At 36.5% G+C, this 27,855-nt stretch overlaps 1 protein-coding gene across 7 annotated transcripts; it reads left to right on the top strand.

Moving 5' to 3' along the window:
• fam49a (family with sequence similarity 49 member A) lies at positions 1-27,633 on the top strand. 7 transcript variants are annotated; one of them, XM_055187252.2, is made up of 13 exons: positions 1-167; positions 17,358-17,411; positions 22,656-22,736; positions 23,162-23,241; positions 24,383-24,504; positions 24,643-24,748; positions 25,454-25,590; positions 25,688-25,765; positions 25,838-25,954; positions 26,046-26,125; positions 26,381-26,507; positions 26,601-26,671; positions 26,754-27,633. In XM_055187252.2, the coding sequence occupies exons 4-13, from the start codon at positions 23,169-23,171 to the stop codon at positions 26,815-26,817; spliced, it is 975 nt and encodes a 324-aa protein (XP_055043227.2). In that variant the 5' UTR covers positions 1-167; positions 17,358-17,411; positions 22,656-22,736; positions 23,162-23,168; the 3' UTR covers positions 26,818-27,633. The 7 variants fall into 7 exon arrangements, with proteins under 7 accessions (XP_055043227.2, XP_055043226.2, XP_055043230.2 ...); XM_055187253.2 differs by lacking the exon at positions 1-167 and adding an exon at positions 16,615-16,794; XM_055187251.2 differs by lacking the exon at positions 22,656-22,736.
• Positions 27,634-27,855: the final 222 nt, after the last annotated feature.

Below are 27,855 nucleotides of genomic sequence, written 5' to 3' on the forward strand. Positions count from 1 at the left end.
CTGTGGCTCAGTTCACGGTCGGTCTCAGCTGTTGAAGTATTCAGTACATTCACAGTGGCTGTTCTGCAACTCAAGTAGAAAAGTAGAGGTGGAGCTGTTTTACGGCTGTGCTCGTAGACTTGACAAAATCAAAAGCTTTGGAAAAACTATATTCACGGAATTTGCTGGTAAGTGCAAAATAACTATGTAGACGTGTCTACATATTTTAATAATTGGAGAAGTCATTTCCAGCGTTTGCGTTCATGACGCGCGAGCTAAATGAGTTGGTTAAGTTAGCTCTCTGTCAAACATAAAATTCCCATAGCCGCAGGAAGTGTGATTTTCACTCTTGGATAAAGTGAGTATTTATGTACTTGCTATGTTTTGACCGGTGGTTTGTTTCATTGTTACGGTTTAGTTTTACGTTAACAAAAATTATATTTCCATAAATCAACACAGGATTTTATTCATGGCGTGCGTTAGCACTTCAGTGATTTATTCAGTGGACGTTACGAGGAAGTTTAAATCGTTAAAATATTTTAAGATAGCGTTATATATTCATAGTAAATGGTATTTATTGATAGCAAATGTTTATATTTCATTTACTTTTCTTAATTTACGACCCTAATGTTGTTTTACAGTAAAGCCACCCTCTGGCGGGTAAATTGAGTTGTCAGTTGGCTGTCTCGTGCGGGTTGGGCTCGTGCTGAGTGTTCACACAGTAACTCATATCTGATTTGAAGTGAATAATATTTGAGCTTTTAAATGGATTACATATACAATTAACGACTCATTTAGGTGAACTGTGTTTGAGATCATATTGTGAGTGTGGTGAACCATATAGTTTCAAGTTTAAGCCCAAAAAAGTTTCGCTCCTGGACTTTCTGCTGTTGTGGAACATTGTGATCACTTCATCTCTGATCTGCCCTGACAATACTGACATTCCAGTCGTGCTTCATTCATGGACTTTATATAAATAAGATTTTGACCTAAATCCTCATTGAACTGCTTTGGATAAAGCTTGTTTAAATGTATCACAATGGCAAAGATAAGCTCCTGATTTCTCTTTTAAACACCAGGCCACAACAGCTGTTATTTTACTGACACTTACTAATGGAGTGCTGAGAAATAAAATATCCACCCATTGGATCATGTACAGGAACTGATTAATATAATAAAGTGGCTGGAAAACCATTCCCATATTTCCCATTCATTTTTTCGAACGTCTTTTCCAATGTCTCCTGTGTCTTTCTGGCCAGCCCAGAGGGTTACTACATTTATTGTCTTTTTCCCAGATCGATAGTAAAATTCTCCCTGTTGCCAGACGGATGGCAACAGCTGCAGCCCCCTGCATGGTGGTTGAGCCTCTGGGTTTGGCTTTGCACGATGTCTTTTGAAATGTCAAGGATCTTATTTTAGGGTGGTTTGACAAGTCTTCCATTCTGACAACGTTTTCATTGTTGTTAAACAAGCAGAGAAGCACCTGAACGTTGATAATAGTCAAATGATTGTGGAGTACTTCCTCTAAGCACTTGATAGTACTGATTCAAACCTAAAAAACTAAATGTCACTCTGTACCATTCTGTTTTCTGATTATAGGCTTTTTGGATTTGCTTGTTTGTCCTCGGATAGATCGGCCTACACCTAAACAGTGGGATTGTTAAATCACATGCTGCATTCATGTTCAATTCAAATTGATTAGTCTGATATGCTTTTCCTTAATCAGGCTTTAATGGGCGTTTTATGTCGTGCTGTGCCTGTGCATGTGAAAGATCATGAAAGGGAGAGCAAGAGGTTGTAGTGAACGTGCAGCATTTTGGCAGGGTGTAAATACATTGTATGTTGTCCAAAAGGCCTCTGCTGCCTCGTCCAGCTGGCAACAAGGCATGTGTAAAATCACTTGTTAATCCACAGAGGTCGTTTGTCTGTTCAATGTAGTGCAAGTGTAGCGGGAAAACAGGATGCACCCTCAGTTGTTTTAGCTGTTCATGGTTTTCTCAATTGGTTTGGATTGGTCTTTTCCTGATTTGTCAGTTAGATCTCTTTGATTACAAAAGTATAATAAAAATATATATTTGTACATATTTAATGTAGTTTATCCTTCTTTTTAATCTGCTTTGTTTTTATATGTTACTTTGAATGATTGTTCACATAAGTATGATCATAGGGTTTCCTGCAGAAAATTTGTTAGTTAAGGTGGTAGGGTTGGTCGGGTATTTGTGGCCGGGGGGTGGGGCGTACGCGAGGCATGATGAAAATGAAAATATTTTTGTTAAAAAGAAAACGCTCAAATATAACTTAATTTTGAAGAAACTATGACCGAAAATGAACACATACTAGATTATACGGATGCTCCGATCAATGGCGATCTCCACTAAAAATACGTGGCCGATCACTATTCTGAATCGGACAGCCGATCTTATTCACAGCTATTTCATGTACTACGGGTTTTGATCAGTTAGTTCTTAGCGATCGAAAAGCACTGTTATTTTGAGTCGTTTATTATAACATGCTTTTGAAAAAGCAACACCCGTCAAACATAATTATTAAACATATTCTTTATTATCGTGAAAATACTTGAAAAGGTTTGAAGAACAGCAATATAAATATATCCTTAAGACATTTCCTGGAGCTGCGTGTCATCATAGCTGCAATGGTTATTGCGCATTTTGAGTCTGCACGAGAGCGCCCCCTGGCTGTTGGATGTAGCGGCATTTCGGCGTAATTCATTGAGAAGCATAGCAAGCATTATCGGGCGATCGATCGGAGCATCTCTACTAGATTATTAATGAATTCAATGTTTTCAACAGATTTTCTCTAATGGGAATAGCTGTGTGATGAAGTTACCCTAAAGGGTTAATAAACACAAACTGAATCGTATGTTGTAGAACATCTGGTGAACGATGATAGATAGCGAGAAGATTGTAAAAACGGATGATTTCCCACTATTAATTACATTATCTTAAAGGAATGTAACTACTGTAGCATGTAAATAATGCACATAAATAACGTGAGCAATTATATTGAATCAACAGGCACGTGCATCCTAGCTAGCAGGTTGCTCAAACCCCAAAACCACCAGCTAACTTACTTTAAATTTGCAAGAACTATAGGCTAATACAATAGCAGGCTTAAATAAACATAAAACATAAGTCCAATTACAGTTCTCACGGACACGTGACGGACCATTTCGGCCGCTCGCGGTGTGAAGCGCATCCGCGCTATTCTCTGAGATGTTTTATCAACTGACTAGTTATCCTACAGACAGTGACAGACCACGTCTTTTTTTCATTTCGGCCGTGTGGCGCGTGCCCGCTCGCTGTGCTAAGCGCATCGGCGCTACTCTCCGAGATGCACTTGACGGCCTTTTGTGCAGTGAATTTTTATATTTTTTTGGACAACCTAGTTAAGGCGGTAGGGTTTCTCAGTTGACCCTGGATCATATAATAAAGTCCACCTGGCTAAGTTTGGCATCACCTGGCTCTGTACAAAAAGTTCTGCACTTCATACTGCTTTTGTTGGATAGAAGCAGATGGGTGCTTAGACTTTATCTTAATATGCTTAGTAAAGAGTCAAGACTCAAATATTTGTGTGTTTGTCAGCAAATAGCAGGTATGCAAATTAACTAACACACAGCAATGCAACAGGCTGTTTTTGTTTATTTTTTGTGTGGCTGTGTTGTATATTTGTTTGATTGTTGTTTATTACAACAATGGAGTAGATAAATACGAGTCATGCCTAGTGGACACCAAGCCTTTATGCTTGAACACTGTCTACAATTTTTATTCAACCGGCAGGTTCAATGTTGGTTAGGAGATTTGGCAACATGGGTGATTTCCACTTAACCACCAGACACATTAAAGGTAGTTGACAATACATTTGTTGCAATATACTGGGAAACACCAGCATGTGTTTTCTTTTGTTCACTTTAAGAAAACTTCCTTCTTGTTTTTTACTTTCTTGTTTCCTCTCAGTTTGTTACTGAAGGGGACACTATGCTGGTGGTTAAATCACAGGGGAAGTAGCTTATGTGAAGTGCAATGATTGCGAGAATCGCCAGTAATATTTTTAGTAGGGTGTTTTTTGAAGTATTGTAGGCCATACTGGCGTGTCTGCTAGGAGAACATAAGCCCATTTTTGCTAGCTGCGGGCCATGTTGAAGGTGATAACTCTGTTTCAGGCGGCACACTGGAGTGTTCCCAGACCTGATTTCCCAGCTGGCATTTAAACTTGACTGTAACCTTGGCCCTCTGTCTGGCTTTTCTCAGTGATGCTGCTTTTTCATTGATTTAAGCAGCTGCTGGAATTTGAAGATTTATGATGTTTTCATCCATGGTAACAGTCTGTAAAATCTCTGTGAACAAAATGCATCATAGCTCAGATATTCTCTCTCTCTTTAATTCAGACTCACTTGTTTAAGTGTGTGTGACATTGTGTTTATTTATTTATTTATATCAGTTTATTTGGAATGCAAGGGTAGCTAAATACCATGCGCTCCTTTTTGTGACATCAAGCAACAATGAACTGGTTTATAAAGCCTGCATGACCCAGATTTTTTTGATGGAGTCAGTCAGGAATTCAAATTCGATGCAAAGCTAGTAACTGGTTTAACCCCTTTTTGTAACAAAAGCCAGTGCACACGACTGAATAATGATTGTGTTGGGTGTATCGGTTGCATATTATAGTTTTTTTAAGACGGTAGTTTCTTTAAAATTTTAACATAGCAGAGATACATGCTAATTATATGGGTGATTCTCACGAAACCATTGAAACACCACGGCACTAATGATTTTAGCTTTAAAATGTGTAATATAGTAACATTAAAAAGCATCAGAATTAACACAATACTGTGTTCTACCTTCCACAATGTTTGATTTCAACATAAGAATTTGTAATTGTAAATTTTATCTCATTTTCTGCTGAAATTCTCATTACCGCAATGTGTCCGGCTGTGTTTGAACATGCGTTATGTTGTAATTTAATCAAATTAACACAAAAATATTAAGAAAAAAAATAAATGGATGTTTAGCTAGACTACTTTAGATGACAGAAAAAATATTTATTGAATATTCATGTATAATAATAATGAAGAAAAATTAGGAAAATTATGTGTCCATGACTGATGTTCTCATCCTCCGCAACACTTTTTGAGAACAGTTTAAGCACACATACAGAATTTTAATAAAGTTTGATTTTGAGTGACCAAGCATATGGACCAGTTACTTCAAGATGGCTACCAGGTAAGATCATTTTTTACAGTTAATTTGAAATATTGTCTTGTCAGAATGCTTACACGACATTTTGATTATCATTACCGCAACAGATGCTTATTAAATGTTAATTTAATTAATAGAAGCATAATACTTTGATTTTAAATGCATGTGCAGAATCTCCAAATTATGTTCTTTCAGGTTTGTCATGTAATTTTGAAAATATGTCAGTGTTGATGTTTTCTGACTGTTGCGGTAATGAGATTTTTTAGGACTAATTTTTTTAATTATGTTACAAAAAGTGTTATATGATAAGTAAAAGTTTTTAAATTAATGTTCCCATTTACTCCAGACTTTGTTTTTCAATGTCTGGTGGGAAAAAAGTAAATTTAAGCAATTTTTACATTTTCATGCTTGACATTTTTAAAACCAAGTTTTCGTGAGAATCACCCATATACAAAGGGTTCATGTGTTTGTGTTACATAGATTGTAGGTATTACGGTATGCTAAACATTACAGGCTTGGATTGGTTTTAATGTGTCCTATGCTATGAAACATGGCTCTTTGTATCCCAGTGTGTTTGAGATGCAGAGATCACAAAACAGAAGTGCTATTCATACCAAAAGTCAGGCTGTAAGAAGAATTGTAGGCCTCAGAGTCCTACACGCTTTATGACGGACTGCAAAGGCCGTCTCTGAATACCAAAACCCCCATCGGTTTACGCACTGAGAATGTTTTGTGTTTTTCCCACCCCTCCCTCTGCGTGATATCCACAATTTGAAATAAATTGTCTAGATAAAACCATGCCTTCTAAGAAAAAATCTGTGAAACAGAATGATGTAATTTTTTTAGTTTCATATTGTTAGGACCAGATGTTGATATGTGATCTTTGAATGGGATTCGTTGTTTTGGAAGTGTTGCTCCACCCGTTTATTACAGATCATGACCCTTTAGTGCAGAGTATGCAAAGGACACATGCAGAGGAAGCAAGGCAACCATTGTGGCAGTGTTTTTGTCACCCCGCCTTCTGCCAGCTTGCCCCCACCCCACCGGTGCCCATATAGGGGCAAAAATAACCAGCCTGCCCTGAGCTCAGTCACATTTACTTCAGCCTGAGGGAGGCACAGTTTCTTTCACCCAATTTTAGGTTTGCTATCCTACACAGTCAAAACAGAGGTCTTTAAAATGGATGAAACCGTGAGGTCTCGCCCTGTGGTGTCTCTGTTATGTTATGTAGGGTGGAGCTGCTTATGTGTCTTTTAGTGTTTTGTGATCTTTGCAAGTCTTTTAGTTGTAAGAATCAAAGCCTTTTTTATGACAGACCTTGTTGACTATTGATGCAAATCGTCACGCCAGATATGGTATCTGTTTGTTTAAGGGGTAAGTTTAATCTATGTGTTGTATGCTGTGGGATTTTTAAAGCAAACAAATTGACTTCTGCATGGGTTTCTGACCTTTCTGAATTGAAGTGGCACTAAATTTTTTATTGGGTTTAGGCCACCTTGTGTGCTTGGCAAACTGTACAGCTGCAGTACTTTACAACAATTATGGTGCCAAGCTGATGTTTTTTTAATACATTGTATAATCTTCTTTTGTTTTCAAATCTTCGTCTCTGGTCTAGAGGTCGACCGATATTGGATTTTACCAATGCCGATAACCAAGTTGGTCCCTGCTTGCCGATAACCGATTAATCGACCGATAGTTTTCAAAATGGATACTGGGTAAAAAATAAACATAACACTCAAAGTGAAACAGTGCTGAAATGTATTACAAAAGTAATAAACAAAAGTACTGAACCATAAAAATGTGCTAAATAAAATAAATGTATAAATAAAAATATATCAACTATATTAATGTATGGAAGTAAATACTTTTGTGAAAATACTCCCACTGGTAAAATTCAAATTGTATAATATATGTGTAGTCTTGTACTGTGTTTGCTTCTGTTTAAACATTTAGGGGTGGTTTCACGGACAACAAATAGCTTAAGCCAGGAATAGGGCATAGTTTAATTAGGAAATATAACTTGTTTTTAACAAACATGCCTTACTAAAAACATTACTTGTGTGCATTTTGAGGCAAAACAAAGGGCACTGATGTATTAAGTAAGTGCAAGTTGTTTTCAGTTTGGACACCTCCAGGGCTCAACATAAAGGACTGCCCGGTGGCCCGGGGCAAGCGTGAGAGATGTTCAGGCCAGTAAAAAGTATTGTCACTTGCCCGATCGGGCCAGTGCTTCACCCTCAGTCACTAAAAAATATTTTCATGAATGTGTATTATTTAACATCTTGGAAGCAGACATTTACTTGGGTAAAACACGACGAAAGAAACAATGCAATATTTTGCAGAGTTTGCTGTCAGTTTACAGGTAAAGCAGAAAAGTTGGGAGCCTTTTTTCGTTGGAACATGTCTGTTTTATATGTATACAATTATATTTGACTTTTGAATTATTATTTTTAAATATGTGACACTGACATTTTTTTTATTGGGGCCAGTGAAAATTTTGGCAGGGCATGTGAAAACCTGAACCTCTGGCCCGACTGGGCCAGTATAAAAAAATTATTTGCGTGGAGCCCTGACCTCTTGCGTTTATTTTAGTCTAGGACTAGTCTAATCTCTATCCGGGAAACCACCCCATAATGATTATCTAATCAAAGTAACAAAAGATGCATTTGAAGTGAAAAAAGAACTGAAATCAGATTTTGATTAGTTGGATATATTCATGTAGCCGACACCTGCATATAGGACGCACGTGATACACGTCTGGATCCGAACCTTACTTCCGGTTTTGTTTTTTTAATGGTCTGACTTTGCTAAACTGATCTCTTGAACAAATGCCTCGTCGAAAATAACAAATGTTTTGTTTTCCTAGGTAAGCTATGTGTTGTTTTTGTGCTTGTTATATAAATAAACTACCTTTAAAGAACTTTGTTGTGATTTATTCTTAGCGGAGTTTACCGGAAGTTACGTGCGGACCGCAACAGCCGCTTGTTTATGTTGTTACTGCTGAAACGGTCTATAGTTTGCTTTCTTTTGTTATTAATTTAAAATATAGATAAATAATGGATAAAAGCAACCAGCTGGATATAAACTAATGCAAATCGATGGTAGTAATCATAACATTAAACATGTATTTTTGTGTAACTGTTTGAGGTACTACTAATATTAGCGTTCTGTCAAACGACAAACTTGGGTTCCTGCTGTTTTGTCTTTGGTAATGCAGCATCTCTTTGGCAAATGTATTACTTCATAATGATAATGGACTATCTGCCAATTGTTCCACCAATGAACTATCAATGTTGTTTAATCCTCTGTTTTGGTCTTGTGTTTTAGTATAAATAAATAATACAAAAAAGTTTTAGTTCTGCAGAAATTAAAGGCGCTGTGTGTAAATTGTGTAGGTGCCTAGTGGTGAGATTGTAAATTGCAATCAACGACTCAGTCCACAGCTCACCCCTTCCTTAAAGGTGAAGTGTGTAACTTTTAGAAGGATCTTTTGACAGCAATGCAATATAATATAGATAACTATATTATCAGTTGTGTATAAAGACCTTATATAATGAACTGGATTGTTTTTATTACCTGAGAATGAGCGGTTTTATCTACATAGACTGCGGGCCCCCCACATGTAAGCGGCCATTTTGTGCCACCATGTTTCTACAATAGCCCTAAATGGACAAACTGCTCTACAGAACGCGTTTGTCACTACGTTGTCTCAGATGATGACATGTCTGTCCTGTGACGGCTATCGTAGCTTTTCGATATGCTTCAAAAGAGATGGGTGCAATTTGTAACCTCACCACTAGATGCCGCTAAAATCAACACACTGCACCTTTGAGAAACGCATAAGGAAGCTACGGTAGCCGCCACAGACAAACAAGTCGTCGTCTCAGTCAGACAACATAGTGAAGAAACACGCTCTGTAGACCAGTTTGTCCATTTAGGGCTACTGGAGAAACATAGCGGTGCAAAATGACCACTTCCATGTAAGGGAGGGGACATGCAGTGTATGTAGATAAAACGACTCATTCTAAGGTAATAAAAACATAACAGTTTATAAGGTCTTACACTACTGAAAATATAGTTACACCCTATGGCCATATGTATTTATTAAACTGAATTAAGTCTGTGATTCAATTCAATATAAGAGTCTACATGTGCTTCAAAGTACATTTACATTTTGTGTTGAATTTGCATATATCCTTTGTCATGCAAGCAAGTTGTTGAATGGATCATTTCAATCAGTGAGTCTTTTGCTGATTCACCCAGTATCTCTTTTTCTACAGCTATGAGTACATTTTCCAATGTCGATGCTGGTCATACCATTTTAGCAACAATCAATCGGAGAGAAACCCCAAGAGATATGCCCGCTTGAAGCAAATTAGCTTGTTGTGAAGACAGGAAATGGTTGTTTTACTACACTGTTATTGGTTAGGCTTTTGTGCGTATTGTGTACTGTTACTGTACTTTTTGCAAAGTCTTTTATTCAGCTTCTCTGAACTATTGGGAGACTGCAAATATCTGAGCATGACAAGCTCATGACCTCCAAATCATTCTATATTTATATCACTTTGTTACTTTCCACTGTGGCTGTCATCACACAGGAAGTTCTCATTCTCACCTGTTATCATGTAACATTAAGTGTGTGTGTGTGTGTATGTGTGTGTATGTGTAGAGCTGACTGCTCATTTCAGAATGTTTTTATTGGCATGTTACCTTACTGATATGTTCATGAATAATAGAAATGACATTTAATTAATTCAGTGTGCTTTGAAATGTAAATGCATAGCTTGTTGTATTGCTCTGCTGACACTAAAAATTCATAATTGTTGATTATTCACATTGATATTGTACTTGCGATTATAGACAATTAATAGATCTTACATTTGAATATTTAAAACTTTGATAACTTTCTTTGAACAAGTAGCTGCATGGTAAATTCTAAACATCCAAAACTAAATAATATAATTTAAATCACAAACAATTAAGGGAGTTATATTTTTAGTAAAAACTCCAAATGAATGGCTAAAGGACACGCCGTCAACGGATTAATTTAAAATCTCTGATTCACTACTGTATTTGGTGCCCAAACATACTGCTGAAACGTACAGAAATTAGTACAAATGGACCACTGTAATTAAGGCTTTTGCCGATTATATAATTGTTTCACCCGTAATTGTCCGATTCGTTTATCAATGAATTGTGCAGCCCTGACACCACTATTGCCAGTTTGTCATACAACTTTGTTCATCCACTTGTTTTCTAAGGTGACACGTTCAGTTTTGCACATCATCGACTCTTCGTGCATCTTAACTTCTTGATTACAATGCAACATGCACAACATTTGTCATTTTACAATTATCCTGATGAGGTCAACCATATTTACAGCAGTGGATTACATAAAGTGATATTTGAGAATATGAAAATTTGCATTGAAATGAATAGTGACAGGCAGGTTTTTCAAAGCCATGATGTCATCAAGACAGTCCATTGACCACATCATGAAAATGTAGTGTCATTCAGGACATATCACCTATCAACCACAGTGTGGTTTCTTAGTGCCTGACCATACTGCTAACATAGTAAAATGATTAAGCTAAGTTTTCTTTTAGTCAGTTGCAACAGTTTCTCAGCAGATGACATCATGTTCATGCATTGACATGATTCGCACAACTGGCGCAACGTCATAAAATGTCTCTGAGCAGGTTCACGCCAACTTTTGGGGGAAAACAAACTAGACTTTACATTGACTTCCATACAAAATAGCAATGTTCGTACACACCCGGCAGGCGTAAATAACTTAAGAAATCACTCAGATTAAACATGTAATTATCTGTCCACCCTGCCTGCCATAGAGCGCGAAAGATACATTAACACATTTAATTTGGTCAATATAAAAACATGTCCCTTTCATTCTCACAGCATCAAATTTGTGTAACAACGCTCCCCATTGGCCAGAAATGTCTTACCCGGACATTTACTCGTACCTCATCGAGTCAACAGGGAAGCCTGTGAATTATTTTACTTCGTATTTGAAAGTTACTTCGTATTTATATATTATGTCTTTATATTTAGAGTACTGAGTGCACTTTTCCGTCCAGCCATACAACTAGCCGCTGCTCTAGTTGTCGTTGTCCAGTTGTCTGTCATATACGGCAATTCGGCCAATGTCCCGGAAGTTAGCGGGAGTGAGAAAATGGCAGAAAATGTAAAAGCGCCTTCAGCTTTCAAAGCCGCCGTGTGGAAGCACTTTGGCTTAATAAAAGGTTTAAAAAAAATCACCTCTATTTTTTACATTTTTATAAAAAAGAAAAAATATTATAAAGTATCGCAACATGCATCGTATCGCATTGTGATACATTGTATCATGGGGCATGTATCGTGATATGTATTATCGTGAGGCCCTTGCCAATACCCAGCCCTATTGGCGTCCGTGTACGAATGTTGCTTTGTTCCGCTATTTTGTATGAAAGTCTATGAGAAATCTAGTTTGTTTCCCCCCAAAAGGGGCGATGACGAAATTTACAGTTAAGTTCCCGGATGTGCCGGTAGTCCGTATTGCTGTGATGCGATTAAACTCACACTTGTATGCGTGTAGTTATAGACTTGATAAGGGTGCTATGTGTGCCAGATGAGTGAGACCTGGAAGTTTGAATATTTCATGCTAAAAATCATTTGGCTAAGCTTGGGTCATTTGAATGTCCCATCTGCCCCTTGGATATCACACAGTGTTGTCCTGGAGGTCAACAGCTGGTCAGAGTCTTCTGTTTAAAATATGAGCACAGCCTCGCCCCAGACTACTTAATATTGATTAGATTACAGACAGTATATATGAGTTATTTTGCTGTAAGCTAAATGTTTGTATCTGATTTTTATAAATAGTAGTTATTTTCTGCAGGGCTCGAAATTGCGACCATTTTGGTCGCATATGCGACCGAAATTTAATCGGTGCGACCTTAAAATATATTTGGGAGCATTTGTGCGACTGCCCATTTTGTTGTGACGCGAGTTGATTGTGATCCTGCGTGCTGGCGCTGTCCCAGGTTCAGTGTTCTCTCCAACGATACATAACCAATCACATTTCACCATTAAGTTCTTGCGTTTAATGAAGACCGCAGATTGGCTAATATGAGCGTCAGTCATTCCTTGTTGCTGTGAAGCGCGGAAATGTGAAAAGACGAACGCGTCGCGAGCAGAGCGAGCCGATTACAGCCAAGGTTATTACTGTATTTTTTGACGACGATCCGGATTCAAATGCAACTCCACCACCGGAAAATACGAGCTGACGTTAAACCTTTCAGAGAGAGTGGCTTAAAGATTTCGAGTGTCTCCGCTATGAAAATGTAACTTACTCTGTAAATCCTGTAAAACGGCGTTAATGGCGGAATCAAAACATTTTAAGCGCCAGACGTACCTTGCTTAAACATGGCGAAAGTGCCAAAAACACAAGACGTCTCATGACAAATGTGTTTATTATTGATGGAGACACTGACCTGTCTGTCAGTGTGTTTGATGGTGTATGTGCGCATGCGCTGGTAAATGGACATTCGACAAACATCCTTGTGGTCCATGTTGCAGTGGAATACGACAATGCTGATGGTATGTTTTTGTTGTATTTTTTAAAACATTGCCTATTTTAGTAAAAGTATCCTGGTAATGCAGTTATCAATACCAATATATATTAGCCTTCTATATTAGGGTCACTTTTGTAATGTCACAATTAATCAGTGTTTTACGTGTTTGCTTGGTTTTCTATTGTAATCTTAATCATGTTACCTGTAATTGTTAAATTATTATTGCTGCTATACTATTTCAACAGCATTTGGGTATTAATTTAGGAATTTATGCAGCAAAAAATAAAATAAAATAGAAGACCAACTTTTAAATGCTGGCCATAGGACGTGTAAAGCCCGGTGGTGGTGTTTTATTTTTAATAAAATAAATCTATTAACATTTACATTGTAGTTGTGGTGCTTTTTAATTTTTTGGATGGATGCGCCTAAATTTTTGCTGGTGCTCCTAACTCTTTAAAGTTGGGAGCACCAGTGCTACCAAATAAAAAAGTTAATTTTGAGCCCTGTTCTGCTAATCATGTTAATGCCTTTTAAATAGATACAGATAAACTAGATACAGTCTAGATACAGTTAAACAATTTAGCTTTTTTGTCTAAAGATCAAAGCAACAAAAGCAAAAGCATTGGATGTAGTAAGATGCACTTATCAAAATAATATAAGTTTGTAGGACCTGTTCATTTTACATTCAGCTAAAGATGACTTGACTGCTCCTGCCTCTTGTTTCTAGGTCAGCAGTGCTCATCATCCATACTACTATGGTTCTGTTGCCTCAGAGGAAAGCTGTTCAAATTTGCTTTGCCGTGCAAAAAGCCTTGCTAGTTGCTAGGGAGATTTTTATACATGTGTGGCTATCAGGCCTTTTGGAAAGAAGAGCTCTTGAGACAGCCAGGGTCCATTGAACACTCAGCAAGCATCAAATGCAAGTACAAATTGGCCTTGGCAAGTTAATAAATGTTACTCGTCAGTTGTCTGGAAACTTTGACATATTGCATGGTTTAAAATAAAATGTTAGAACAATAGTCTAAGCTTTTTTTTTATAACACATGCGAACGGACACAGATTGGCTTCTCGCATCAGTGATGTGGCAAGTAACACAATGACCTGCATTGTTTGTCATAAATATGCACCGAAAAAGAGCCACATATTCCCTTTTGTACAGAGACACAATTTTTCAAATTTTCTTCACTTCATTTCACGTCACCTTTATTTATAGAGCACTTTACAACTGCACCAACAGACAAAGTGCTGTACAATCAAGATAAACAAAAACAACATAATTCTGCTTGGTAAGAAATATTTATGTGGTTCAGTGTTCCTGTTGCTCAAATGGAGCATTAAATTAGTAGCCCAAAAGGTCATCGGTTCCAACTTCGAATCCCAGGCACACATATATGATAATGTAATCATGCAGTGTGTCACTTTGGATTAAAGCGTCTACCAAATGAATAAATGTAAAAGTAAATCCACTCAATTTACAGGTGAGCCAAGAATGTCAGTTAATACCCTGTGAACAGCCCTGTGTGAATATATTATTTGGGGCTATTAGTTGTCCTATATTTTCAGGCCTCTTGCATACTTCAGTAACCGAGCAGAAATATTCCATTTGTGATGTGATTCAAAGCCAGGATTGCTTTGTATTTTCTGTTTAATCTTTAATGATGCTATTCACCATGGTGCAGCTTGTTTTATTGGGGTCGATGGAAAATTCCACTGTGAGTTCTGAAAAACATGTTTATTCTCTGGAAATTCAGTTTTTCCTGATTTTATTACCTGGATTAGGTGAGAGAGAAATACCAAAAATTATATCTTAATCACATTAAGGACAATAAGTAGGATTTTAAGTGTTTTATTAATCAAAATCAATGTCTTTATTCATAAATATGTACTCATTGGTGTCAAATGACCTCTGCCAATGATCTGACTTTTCTTTGTAAGCTTAATATTTCTTCTCTTTACTTACATTGAACTTACAAGTCCCAGGAGGCTTCCATGTCGTTCCGCCATACTGATTAACTATAATAGCAGAAGGGGACAAAAAGCACTAGCCTACCAACTAGGGCTGTAACGATTAATCGTGCAAATGCGCGTTTTCTCAATGAATGAATTTAAATGAATTACGGTGAAATGCCGCCACATCCAAAAGCCAGAGGGCGCTCTCATGAAAAATCTCCAGTTGTACCTCAGAAGAAGTAGCATTACAAACACTATTTCAGGAAATGTCTAAAAGAAAATTTATATCGATTGTTTCAGTTATTTTTATGATAATAAAGAATATTTTGAATGATTTTGTTAAACAAGTGTTGCTTTTTTAAATGCACGTAATAAACGACTCCTACTCATAATTATTTTAGATTGATAAAGACTTCTTACTGACCAAAACGCCGTAGTACACACACAATCTGTGCATAAAAACACAGAATCGCAGCCTTGCGATTCAGAATCAATTTCAGACAGGTCTTTTTAATGGGACACACAATTTATTGTTACAGCCCTACTACCAACGCGTTTCCACAACGCGTTTTCATTCAGAACACGCGTACCAGCTGAAACGGACAAGAAGATCAGTGAGAACGTAACGGCTACCGTAGTTGCAACACGCATTTGGAAAAGCGCGGCACTAGAGAGCATTATTCGTTTGAATGCAAAATACAATTTCACCACAATTTCACCAAAATTAGGCCGATAAATGAAAGCCGATAAATTATGGATTATTTTGATTTGTTGAACCACTTCACTTGCTCATTGCTGGCCATGTGGAGTTTTGATTGGTGCTTTCTGTGACATAGCACGAAGATGAAACATGTTGCGGGCTTAAGAAGAGTATGCTAGTCTAGCGCAAAGACAAGATGTCCGCGGTCTGGGAGTTTTTCATTGTGAAATTAATATGAATATTTATCGACCCCCAAATATAAGAGTTATCGGTATCGGCCAAAATTTCCATATCGGTGCATCCCTATACACAATACATTTTTAATCATTCGTGAACGTGTCTTTTTGTGGAAGTATTTCGAAATCTGTGCGCAGGGATAAATGTGTCTGTCTATTATCAGACTTACAAATTTATATTTGTGCTGGTCAGTTATGAACAATAGGTAAAATTTAACTGCTAGCAAAAACTTGAATGTTTTCAGATAGTTAAAGACAAGTTATTGTTTTCATAAGCCAAAACCCAGTTTAATCTGTTAAATACGAAATATATTTCATATTCTTTCTTGTTTGTTGTTTAATAAAAAATAAAAAATCGGATATCATTCAGAATAAAAAATCAAGATTGTGCATCTCTACATTTATTCACTGTCATGCCATTTCAAATCTGTAAGTTATATGACTCCTTTTCTCTGGAACACATAAGTACAATAAGTATAAGAAATACAATACTATAAATAGGATATTTTGAGAAATGCCTATAATGGAAATATACAGTGAAAATCAGTCAGGGCCAGTGTGGTACCAACATTCTTCAAAATAATATTCTGAAGTACATTATAAAAGAAATTTCATTTTTATTTACTCGGTTTGTTTTTGAAGGTGCCCGACTGTCGACAATGCCATGTGCAGCATTTATTTTGTATCATTTTGTTTGCTTATCTCAAAATACCTCTGGTTTTTCAGAGCATGCAGGCTGGGGGAGTAGGGTGCTTGATGGCTTCTTTAGTGAGAGAAAGGTGTAGTGATGGAGAAGGAAAGATCACTCATCCGGCTCATCTGTCTGGAAGCTGTACGCCCATATAAGGGCATATGACTCTATCACAGAGCCCCCATAGGGTCCCTTCATGCCCTGTCTCCAGGTTTTAAAGGGGGAAGGGGAGCGTGAGCCGTACGTACATTGACAGATGGAAGGCAAGCCGGAGGGTGGGAGTTCTTTATCTCTGTCTCTTTATTAGACAGCCTGGGTTTATTAGTACTGTTGGTCCGTATCGATGTGTCAGGGCAGAAAAAGCCAGTATATATTAATTGGGATCAGTGATCTTCATCTAAGGACGGAAATTAAGAAGTGTAAAACTGGAACCCTGTCTGGTGAGATGGAAACCGTGAGTACCACTGTGTGATGACAAAAGGAACAAGCCTCTCAGGGACAAAAAGGTCAACATGTGTTTGTATCGGCCTATCTTTGTAAAGGCAGCTCTGTAGGGACCTAAATTACTTAATCATTATGACAGCTTCCTTTTCATTGACAAATCGATGTGTTCATTTGGCGTCCTAATGGTGTTTCACAACTCGTGTGACAAGTTTTTTTGCTTTCATCATGATCATTGCATGAATGCCTGATGGTTTAATTTCCTTTTCCTGTTTCTAAATTAATCAAATTATGACACCACATATGCTTTACATTTGATTACTTAATAGTATAAGTAACTATTATGATTAATTTGTGTGTAACCTTTTCTTGCCATGAATATAGCTATAGACACTTTGATGGCATTAAGAATAAATAAATGTAATTATTATTCCTATATAATATTATAATGTAATTTTCTATATGTATGTATTTATGTATGTATGTCATACTGTAAACTTAATTAGTTTTTTCAGCAACAAATAAGTTAATGTGTAACATGCGTGACTTATTTGTTTCACTTTCCTTTTATTTCAGAATCAAGAACAAGTGGATGATCTAAAAGAAAACAAACGTTCTCATCCAGAAAAGGTAACAATCATAAACCAGCACTGTCTGGCATCCTGTTGATCACTGCAATATCAGTTGTACAGCTGTATCACGCTTGCAAGTTTCATAAAAGTGTGCTTCTCATTTCCTTTTGGTGTAAACAAATGAGCAAAGAATCACAGACAGACAATAAACACAACTGTTGTAAACTCTGATTGAGTGCCGTGGCGTTCGGTCCCCACAGAGCAGGAAGCGTTGAAGTGTAGACCCGATGTCTATCATAACATATGAGGATTTGATAAACACACACACTGTCACTGTAGGAACCTCATTAGGAAGTGAATAAACCATTAATTTGTGAGGCTGTAAATATCTAAGACCTGTGCGGGTGTGAGCTCTGTTTCAAACTAACTGTGATGCATAAGTTCATTTACTGCTCTCTTTATGAGCTGCTCAGCAGGCAGAGGCTAACAGAGGTCTTTTCAGACATGGATAAAGTGGCTTATTGTTCTGCTCGCATGGCCTTTAATTGCAGCATACATGGTTTAATTGCAAAGCACAGAAGCTTTTGGTTTTATCGAAATCCTAAAGCAGCGGGGCTCTCGGCGTTAATGTACATATATTGCCTCTTACTCGCAGATGGGCTGAACTTAGAGACACTTCACTTTTTAAAAAAAATTGCACATTTTCCTAGAGGTAAACATTTGATTTTTACCGTTTTGGAATCCATTCAGCTGATCTCCGTGTCTGGCAGTACCACTTTTAGCATAGCTTAGCATAATCCATTGAATCTTATTAGACCATTAGCATTGTGCTCAAAAATAACCAAAGAGTTTCTATATTTTTCCTATTTAAAACTTGACTCTTCTTTAGTTACATTGTGTACTTAGACCGACGGAAAATTAAAATTTGCGATTTTTTTAGGCCGATATGGCTAGGAGCTTTACTCTCATTCTGGCGTAATAATCAAGGACTTTGCTGCAGGAGGCACAATGATATTATGCAGCAGCCGAAAATAGTCCCCTTAGTATCTTTCAATAGCAGGGGACTATTTTTGGCCACTGCGTAATATCATTGATTTTTGTCGATTTTTATTCCTTAGGATCCAAACAAGGATGAATTTAGCCACCAAACACTTTCATGTTTTCCCAATTTAAAGACTGTTACATGAGTAGTTACACAAGTAAGTATGGTGGCACAAAATAAATAAATTAGAACTATATTATATGGCGGAAGAGCACTTAGTTTGCAGCACTTCGACATCGGGTGCAGTAATACTGACGAAAGTTTGAGCGAGGGTGGGAGTTGTTAGGAGTGACGATGTTACTGCGCACGGAGGTCGAAGTTAACTAAGTGCTCTTCTGCCCTACAATATAGTTTTTTCCGCTTAAAAAATGCTCATGTTTTTTTATGTGCCACCATACTTACTCATGTAACAGTCTTAATAAAATATCGAAAAGCTGTGGTGTTTTCCTTTAAGGATTACAGTATTGAAGGAGCTGTGTGTAACATTGACTTCTAGCGGTTGAACTTGTTACCTAACCCTCTTGGGTTGAGCTGAGCAACTGAAAAAAAAAGCATTAGTTCATCTGCTCATTCTTACGTTTGCAATGTTTTTTGTTGTCTTCAAATTATACACCCACGCGTGTGGATTTTTAAAAAAAATCTGCGGCTCATTTCAGAGGTTGCGTCTACCGGAGGTCGCATTTATGGGCTAGTGCGGTCTTATTTTTGCAACCGTGATAACTGACAACTAAGCTGTCGATATAAACTATTGAGTACATTGGCAGTGGGCAGGAACACACAATCCAAAACAAACATTCCCCCACATTATTCAGCTATTCACAAAGAGAATAAACAGATACATTAACTTAGTATGTTCCTAAATATCTTATTATATCAAATATATATATATATTTTTTTTATTACAATACGTTTGTTTTGATAAAAAGTCAGGTTATGTTTCCCTAAGATTCATGAAAGTATAGTTTCAATATTAACTAGGGCTCGACATCTTTGCACGTTTTTAAATTTATAGTAATCTATATATATATATATATATATATATATATATATATATATATATATATATATATATATATATATATATATATATATATATATATATATATATATATATATATATATATATATATATATATATATATATATATATATATATATATATATATATATAAATATAAATAAAAAACACGTTTAGAAAAGTTTAGACCTTGTTGACCACTTAATACTTTTTATTAAATGTACACAAGCATATCTGTTATATATTTGTGACATTTTGTAATTTTACATCTTCGGCCCAATTATCTCCATATATTGCCCAGAAATAGTTACATAAAAGTGACCGCAATGCCCATGTTACGGCTGCCGGCACGAGAACCGATCACCCTTCATCAGTTTCCCTTTATTAAAATTTGTTTGTTTGTTTGTTCGGACTGTAGTTTCTATTTTAAATAGTAAGTTGCTTTGTATGAAACTCCCTCACAAACTTTCCTGGTTACTCCAGTTTAAAACTCATCCTCATACTTGACATTTTTTCCATACTAGCTCCCAAAAGCACGTGCAGGGCACTAGAGAACTCGTGAAAGGTCTATTAATTTGACAAGCACGATGTTGAAGGTTCATTGCACTGCACATGTTAAGATCCCTCCCAGCATTACACCATAAGGTCACTTCATTACTAATGCAGGTCAAGGCCTGTGTGCACGTGGATTTTCAGATGCATATGTAATGGCTTATATTATAGGCAGTATGTGGGCACACAGTGCTGTCTGAGCGCAGGCGTGCCAGTTAAACACGTTATACTGTGATGATTCACTTTGTATAATGAATAAAGTTCATAGAGATGTACACACTCGCACAGACGGAGCTTAGAAATGGGCCAAATGCTCTGTGCCCGCTTTGTTTCACATCCACCAAGTGACAATTTTCTCATGCTTTTGCATGAGCTTTTTTTCCGATGGTTTGACAGGAAGCCTGTTTGAATCTGCTGCACTCTTGTGTGGCGGTTAACCACATACTGAAGAAACTGTATTGTCTACACATCCTCTTGCGTAGAAGCGCATCTGGAGAATCAAACTGACTTGGATTTAAAAAAAAATTGAACATGGATTCCATTTTAATGCATTTCTAGATGAATTGATGTACGTGTATGCACACTAGACCAGTGTTGTTTTTGGCAGCCCTTTTAGTTTTAGTCTTAGTCTTTTGGAAGAACATGCTTTTAGTTTTAGTCACATTTTAGTCATTTATAAAATTGTTAGTTTTAGGCTATGTCCACACGAAGCCGGTGCATTCCCTATCCGATCATTTTTTTCCTTGCTCTAAAAAAATAATCCGTAAACACGAAACCACTGAAACCGACTGAAAGTGGTGTAGTATATATGCCGGACCAGTATGGGGCGCTGTAATTCTGCCACAGATATACACTATACACAGAGAAGAAGACTTTGAGCATGTGCATAACCAACGTATGGTGTTGTCCATTATGGCTTGTTGCTCACCACAATTGCATAGAAGCAATAGATTTTGCTGTAATAAAGCTAGTAGGCTTTAGTAGCTTCTGTAGCACGAACACAATCACGTAGTCCGCTGTTATTGTTGTTGCTGTTACGTGTGACGCTTCCAACACGTGATGTGATGACGTTTTTGCTTCTCAAAATATACGGATTGGCTGTACAGACGAAACCGCAAGGGTGTCGGTTTCAGATTTATCCACTTTAGGACCCGGTTTCAAAAAATAGCGGCATTGCGGCAGCCGGGTGGTGGGCGTGAGTGAGACTGTGTTGACCCAAAACAAGGATAGGAAGCGGCAGCATTGCTGATTCTTTTTAGCTAAAAACAGACAGATTTCACGCAAAATATGCAGAAATTACATGCATTATGAACGCCAGACTTATAATAATTTTTGGTCCGTCTCATCTCGTCAACGAAAACTCGAAAGCGTCTCGTCATGTTTTCGTCACATTAGAGATATTTTTAGCTAGTCATCGTCATAAAAAATATGTGCGTCAACGAAATCATTTCGTTATCGTCATCGTTGACGAAAACAACACTGCACTAGACAAATGTAAAAGCCAAATTCTTATCAAGTATTTTGGCTGAGATGACCTGTTATAGAGCTGTTAAAGGGATTGTTTAGCCAAAAATAAAAAATACTCGCTTTCATGTTGTTACAAACCTGTATAAATTATTTCTTTGTTCTGATGAACATGAAGGAAGATATTTTGAGGAATGTTTGTAGCCAATTTGATCGGAAACCCCAAAAATTATATTATGGAAGTCAATGGGGCCTTTGATTGGTTTGGTTGCAGGCATTCCTCAAAATATCTTCCTTTGTGTTCATCAGAACAAAGAAATAATTTATACATGTTTGTAACAACATGAAAGTGAGTAAATGATGACCATTTTTTTCCCATTTTTGGGTGAACTATCCCTTTAAGAACTGAGATCGACTGCTCCTTGTGTCTTATAATGTAGTGTGCACTTGCACCCCCTGCTGAAGAAATAATGTAGTACATCAATGGCCATGTTTGAAACAATGCCACTGTTTTCTTACCCAGGAGATCACTCTAAATGTGGATGTAGTTATCTTACTTATATAAGGATAATATGCAAATTTGCACAATAAAGGATTTTTGGTATAAACAATAAAAAATGAGTTATAATTTAGATCTGGAGCTAGTTTTTCACCCTTTATCTATAATGATAAGCAGATGTAAAGCCTATCTAGTAATTTAGCTTACTTCTCCTCATATAATTAAGAGGTCATTGTAAATTTGGAGTTACCACCCACAGCCAGAGGACAAAATAGTTCCTAAAACACGTAATGCATGCTGTCATTGCAAATGACACCATAGCAGCTGTTTTACAAGGCATTCCAGTATGATGATATTATTCAGAGGGGATGTTTTTCAGTAAATACTAAAATTTTACCTATATAAGTTTCTATGGCATGAAAACTTTAAAATTTTACCAACTCTTTTACAAAATTTACTGACATTATCAACAATAAGATGGCAGCTATCTATCTGTGAATAAGCTCTTTTGTATACAAAGGAGCCTTGATGTCACATGTAGTAAAAGCCAGGCTGTGTTTACTCTAAATAGACAGCAGAGAGCATCTTCTGTCAACTTACTGTACTGAAGCCACGCAGTGTTGAGAGATTAGGGCTTCTTGGTCATACGTCTAGCATACTACCTTAAAATGGTGTAAGCTAAATATTTCACGTAAACATGTTCTTTTTATCATTATATCTTGATTAGGTTTCGCTGGAATGGGTAATCTTCTAAAAGTCCTTACAAGGGAAATAGAGAACTATCCACATTTTTTCCTGGACTTTGAAAGTAAGTTTTGGAGGTGGAGTCTGGGTTTGGCGAGACTCTGTAACTAAATGTTTTTTTCCCAGCAGTGCCAGGAGGAGGTGAACTGACCATGTAAATCCTCCTATATGACAGTTTTTCCTTTTGATTTCCTTGGTGACTGAATGGTATGAAATGATAATAAATGATTGGTTCACATCACATAAATTCTTTCACATTTCAAAAGTTGTCTATAAAATCAATGCTACAGTACGTGGTGACAAATTTTTCAAAATGGGAATCAAATTCATTTTCAATGATTTAATTCCATATTATATTTCATATTTTCACCATGTGAAGCTGATAAGGGAATGCTGTGTTTATGGGCATGAGATTCTAAATTATTGTCTTTGACATTCAACCTTTTTCTCTCTCTTTTTTCCACTCCTTTTCTCGCTTTTCTGTTTCAGAAACCAAATGGGGAATCTGTTAAAAGTGCTCACTTGCACAGAGCTTGATCAGGGGCCAAACTTTTTCCTTGACTTTGAAAGTGAGCAGAGCTTTTGCCTGGGCTGGTGTCTTGTCACTTTTTCCAGCTACTAACATTTTGCAAGTACCATTGACAGAATTGTCCTTGCAAATCTACCTGTCCCGCAACAGCAAATCAGAGCTGGGTAATGCTTTTGCATGTGCAAATTGGTTGTGCAAATGAGTTTGATTGAGTGCGAGCGAAAGTAGTTCGGATATCCTCTCTTTTTATTTGTACGTGCAATCTTGTAAATGTAAAGAAACATTCCCTTTTTTGAAATTCACCAAAATACTCTGATTTGTTGTTTGCAGACTTATATGTGAATGAGTTAACAATCTGTATTTCACTAACCCAAATGATAGTGTGACAGTCTGTATTGCATTTAAAAAGCTTGATTTTAGTGAAATGATCTTTGTACTCTTCACAGCTGTGCTTTTGCTTGCTCTGTGATTTATTTTTCTTATAATTGGTCTGACATTGGTTTCTGTGCTATCTCCCCGTCTCATTCTGAAGTCTTCTACCTGTTAAACCTTTACCTCTATATAACCTTGAGTAATCCTTAACTGAAGTCCAATTATGTTACACTCCATAGGTTTTAATGGGAGTTTACTCAAAATGAACAACATTTTCTAAGTACTTAATTTTCTTAAGAGCCCTAATTGGGCTTGTGATGCTTTTTTGTTTGAATACATTTACAAGCCATCAGATATTGATACTCTTCAAATCACTTTAAATACATATAAGAATCTTTACAGATTTTAAAAATTGGGAAAGCTTTAAAGAAAGTGATATTTTTTTTATATTTGCTGAATGTGTCATGTACATTGTGTGTGTGTGTAGTGCTCCAAAATTATTTGAACACTTAAGGTGTACCTAATGTATGAATGGCATTACATTAGATAACAACTTATCATTCCATATAGCATTTACTTCAAAGGCTGATAATAAAGGCACACTTTTAGTAGAATGTACATCTAACAATACAATTAAAGTATTTAAAATAAATGGGAAAAAATTAAGAAAATTTTTTGCTGACAAAAGTCTAGCATCAGTTGTTCACAAAAGCCATTTGGTTTGATAATGTTATCATCTAATGTAACAAATTTGTTGAATTGGCGTGTGTTTGTGATTGCTTTGTGCTAATCAAGTGTATTTTTATTAGACGCACAGCCGACAGACTCTGAGAGAGACGTGTGGAACCAGGTGAACGCTGTCCTTCAGGAGTCGGAGAGCATCCTAACCGGCTTGCAGGCCTATAAGGGGGCGGGCCAGGAAATACGAGATGTAGGTCTGACATGCCCACAAATGTTAAAAGAAATAGTATGCCTTTTGCTTTGAGTGTGTTAGGTGTATTTAAAAAACAGTTTGTTGGTTTTATTTTTCTTGCCATTTATATTTCATGTGGTTTTCTTGTTGTTTTAGGCAATACAAAATCCTAATGACATGCTCCTTCAGGAGAGGGCCTGGAACTCTGTGTGTCCCCTTGTCATTCGCCTAAAGAAATTTTATGCCTTTTCATTAAAACTAGGTACTTGTTTATCATCTGAGATCATTTTTTGTGTGATTTGGTTTACAATTACCATCCTATGTAATGTAAAGAAAATATAATATCTTTAAAGGAAAACACCACTGTTTTACTATGTTTTTACCTCAACTTAGATGAATTAGTATCTTTTTTCAATGCATGCACTTTTAATCACTTTTTGTACAGCGTTTCTTGAATGTGTTAGCATTTAGCCTAGCCCCATTCATTCCTATGGCTCCAAACAAAAGTTTTATTTTGTATACTTATTCGTGTTACTACTCATGTAACAGTCTTTAAATAGGGGAAACATGGAAGTGTTTGGTGGCTTATAAATTCATCCCTGTTTGGAGCCATAGGAATGAATGGGGCTAGGCTAAGTGCTAACATATCCACAACGCACTGTACAAAGATTAAGTGCACGCATTGAAAAAAGATAGGTATGGATCAATTGGTCTAAGTTGAGGTAAGAACATACTAAAATATTGAAAAACTGTGGTGTTTTCCTTTAATATTGATTAAGGCCATATCAAAGATTGAAATCAATGATTGATATCAAACTTGGAATGCTTCCAATCTCATAATTAGATTGAGACTTTTGCCTCCATTTCATGTTTCAACATATATAAGCACGTCCACATATATTCTCTCCTTAAAATAAAATGGATGATGTTCCATGTATCTGATCTGATTTCTCCTGTCTTTATGCAGAGGAGGCGCTGCAGAGCCTGTTGGAGTCTCTAACGTGTCCACCGTTCACTCCCACTCAGCATCTGGAGAGGGAACAGGCCCTTGCTAAACAGTTTGCCGAAATCTTACATTTCACCCTCCGCTTTGATGAGCTTAAGGTGCCAGCTGAATCAGTGTTATTATTTAAATACATTTTGTCACTTTTAAAAAACGAAATGCATTGCTCATGATTGTTAAATAGTTATGTTTGTTTAGATGAGAATTCCAGCCATCCAGAATGACTTCAGCTACTACAGAAGAACAATCAGTCGAAACCGATTAAACAACATGAATGTAAGTGTAGGCACCTGACACCTGAATATAGTGTTGTTTCATTATTCATACATTGTATTTTTCCCCAACCAGCTTGATATTGAAAATGAAGTAAATAATGAAATGGCCAACAGAATGTCTCTGTTTTATGCTGAGGCCACACCCATGTTGAAGACCTTGAGCACAGCAACTACAAACTTTGTGACCGAGGTATTGCTCTTTTTTTCTTTCTTTTAGCCATATACTGTTGAAAAGACTGATATTTATTCATTGGTGCTAAAGTGAATCTCTTTCTCTAAAGAATAAGACGTTACCTCTTGAGAACACCACAGATTGTCTGAGTACCATGGCAAGTGTGTGCAAAGTCATGCTGGAGACTCCGTGAGTGCCCAATCTATTGCCACCAAAAAATGAAATATCCCAGAGCTGTTAAACTAAATATCAACACCCATGTAATGGCATTAGCCAGTCAAATCAGTATTGTAGTTATAGGGATTACAGCGGACTGTTGCATAATATACAAATGAGTTCAGAGAGCCAGCTTTTTTTTAGAAGCTCTTGTCTTATTGGAGACGTATATATATGTTTAACATAAAATTGTGCCAGTAATCTTAGTATTTTTTTTTATGCTAACAGAGAATACACAAGCCGGTTCAACAGTGAAGACACGCTCCTCTTTTGTATGAGGGTGATGGTGGGGGTTATTATCCTTTACGACCATGTGCATCCAAATGGTGCCTTCAACAAATCTTCGAAAATTGATGTAAGGCTACATCTTTCCTCAAGGAAATGACTTTCCTTTTCCTTTGATTTAAAATGACTTTTCTATAATATGTGATGTACGCCTGTTCTCTAGATGAAGGGGTGCATTAAAGTCTTAAAAGATCAGCCGGCGGATAATGTCGAAGGGCTTCTCAATGCCCTCAAGTAAGTATCCAAACCTGTATTGAAAGAAGAATACTAAGATTAGTTTAAAAATTATAATTTCATTATTATCCATTTTCCCCAGGTTCACCACAAAACACCTGAATGACGAATCCACTCCAAAAAATATCAGAACGATGCTCCAGTAATGGTTTTTTAATTGAAGCGGGTCAATACTCAGACCTCAAAAGATGTATATGTTTACATTTATTTAAGTATTCGATGTTAATACTTGGGTGTATTTACTTAATCATTCCCTCCAAGTTACTGCAATGTAAAGAAAGCAGACCTTTATTCTAAACAAATTGCCTATACCGTTGACAAAAGCACAGATTAATAAAACCAAGCAGCCTTATAAAAAAATCAGAAATATTATAATTTGCCACTTTCATCACAGAAGTTGTGTTATCCAAAGGGCCTAATGCATTAATCGGGAGACACACACTGTACAAATACAAAGTTGGTTCAACTTTAAAAAAAAGTATCTAACATGGTTGCCTTAAAATTTGGAGTTAATTCAACTTAAAAATATTATTTAACTTTTAAAAGTATTTAAAATATTATTTAAAAGTTGTCAACTAATTTTTTAAAAATTTTAAGGCAATCAGATAACTTACTTTTTTTTTAAGTTAAACCAACTTTTTATTTTTTTACAGTGATGTGCTTATATCTATAGTGTAGTCAACAGCCAATGTGTTTGTTTGGATGGTTGTGTCTTTTTGTATTTTGTAATGAGGTAATGTTGAGAGACAGTTTAGTTAAACACCATAATGTGATGTAATCGTTTTTTTATTTTCTGTTTTTGTTCCTTCAAAATCTGTGGTGAGACATTAGCTTTTATTTTTGTTATCATGTGACGCGTGCTCTCTGTGTGTCTGCGCTTCTTTGTTTCTAACACGTTCGTTACTTAACAATACAGCTTTAAATTTGAAATAAAAGTGACATTTTGATTAATTTTATGTGAACCTGACTCACCGAAAATTCACTGCCGACTGCGCATTTCAATGCTTTAATTAATGTACCTTACAATGCAAATCAATTTACAAATCATCTTCAAGCAGCTTCATGCAAAATAAAGTCTGAAACTTTACAAGTTTAAAAGAAAGGATAAAAAATGATTGATGAAGTACTTACAGGTAGATCTGTGATTTAAAATTCTGCTCTATTATTTCAAGCGTGGGCTTTCC

The sequence above is a fragment of the Misgurnus anguillicaudatus genome, chromosome 18 (assembly GCF_027580225.2).
Source record: "Misgurnus anguillicaudatus chromosome 18, ASM2758022v2, whole genome shotgun sequence".
In the NCBI taxonomy this organism is placed as follows: domain Eukaryota; kingdom Metazoa; phylum Chordata; class Actinopteri; order Cypriniformes; family Cobitidae; genus Misgurnus; species Misgurnus anguillicaudatus.

What these genes read in the sequence shown, in the direction of transcription:
- fam49a (XM_055187252.2), top strand. Translation starts at nt 23,169, where the DNA reads ATGGGGAATCTGTTAAAAGTGCTCACTTGCACAGAGCTTGATCAGGGG. An exon ending in ACAAATCTTCGAAAATTGAT is followed by an intron (nt 26,508 to 26,600) that starts GTAAGGCTACAT and finishes CCTGTTCTCTAG; the next exon opens with ATGAAGGGGTGCATTAAAGT. An exon ending in GGGCTTCTCAATGCCCTCAA is followed by an intron (nt 26,672 to 26,753) that starts GTAAGTATCCAA and finishes CATTTTCCCCAG; the next exon opens with GTTCACCACAAAACACCTGA.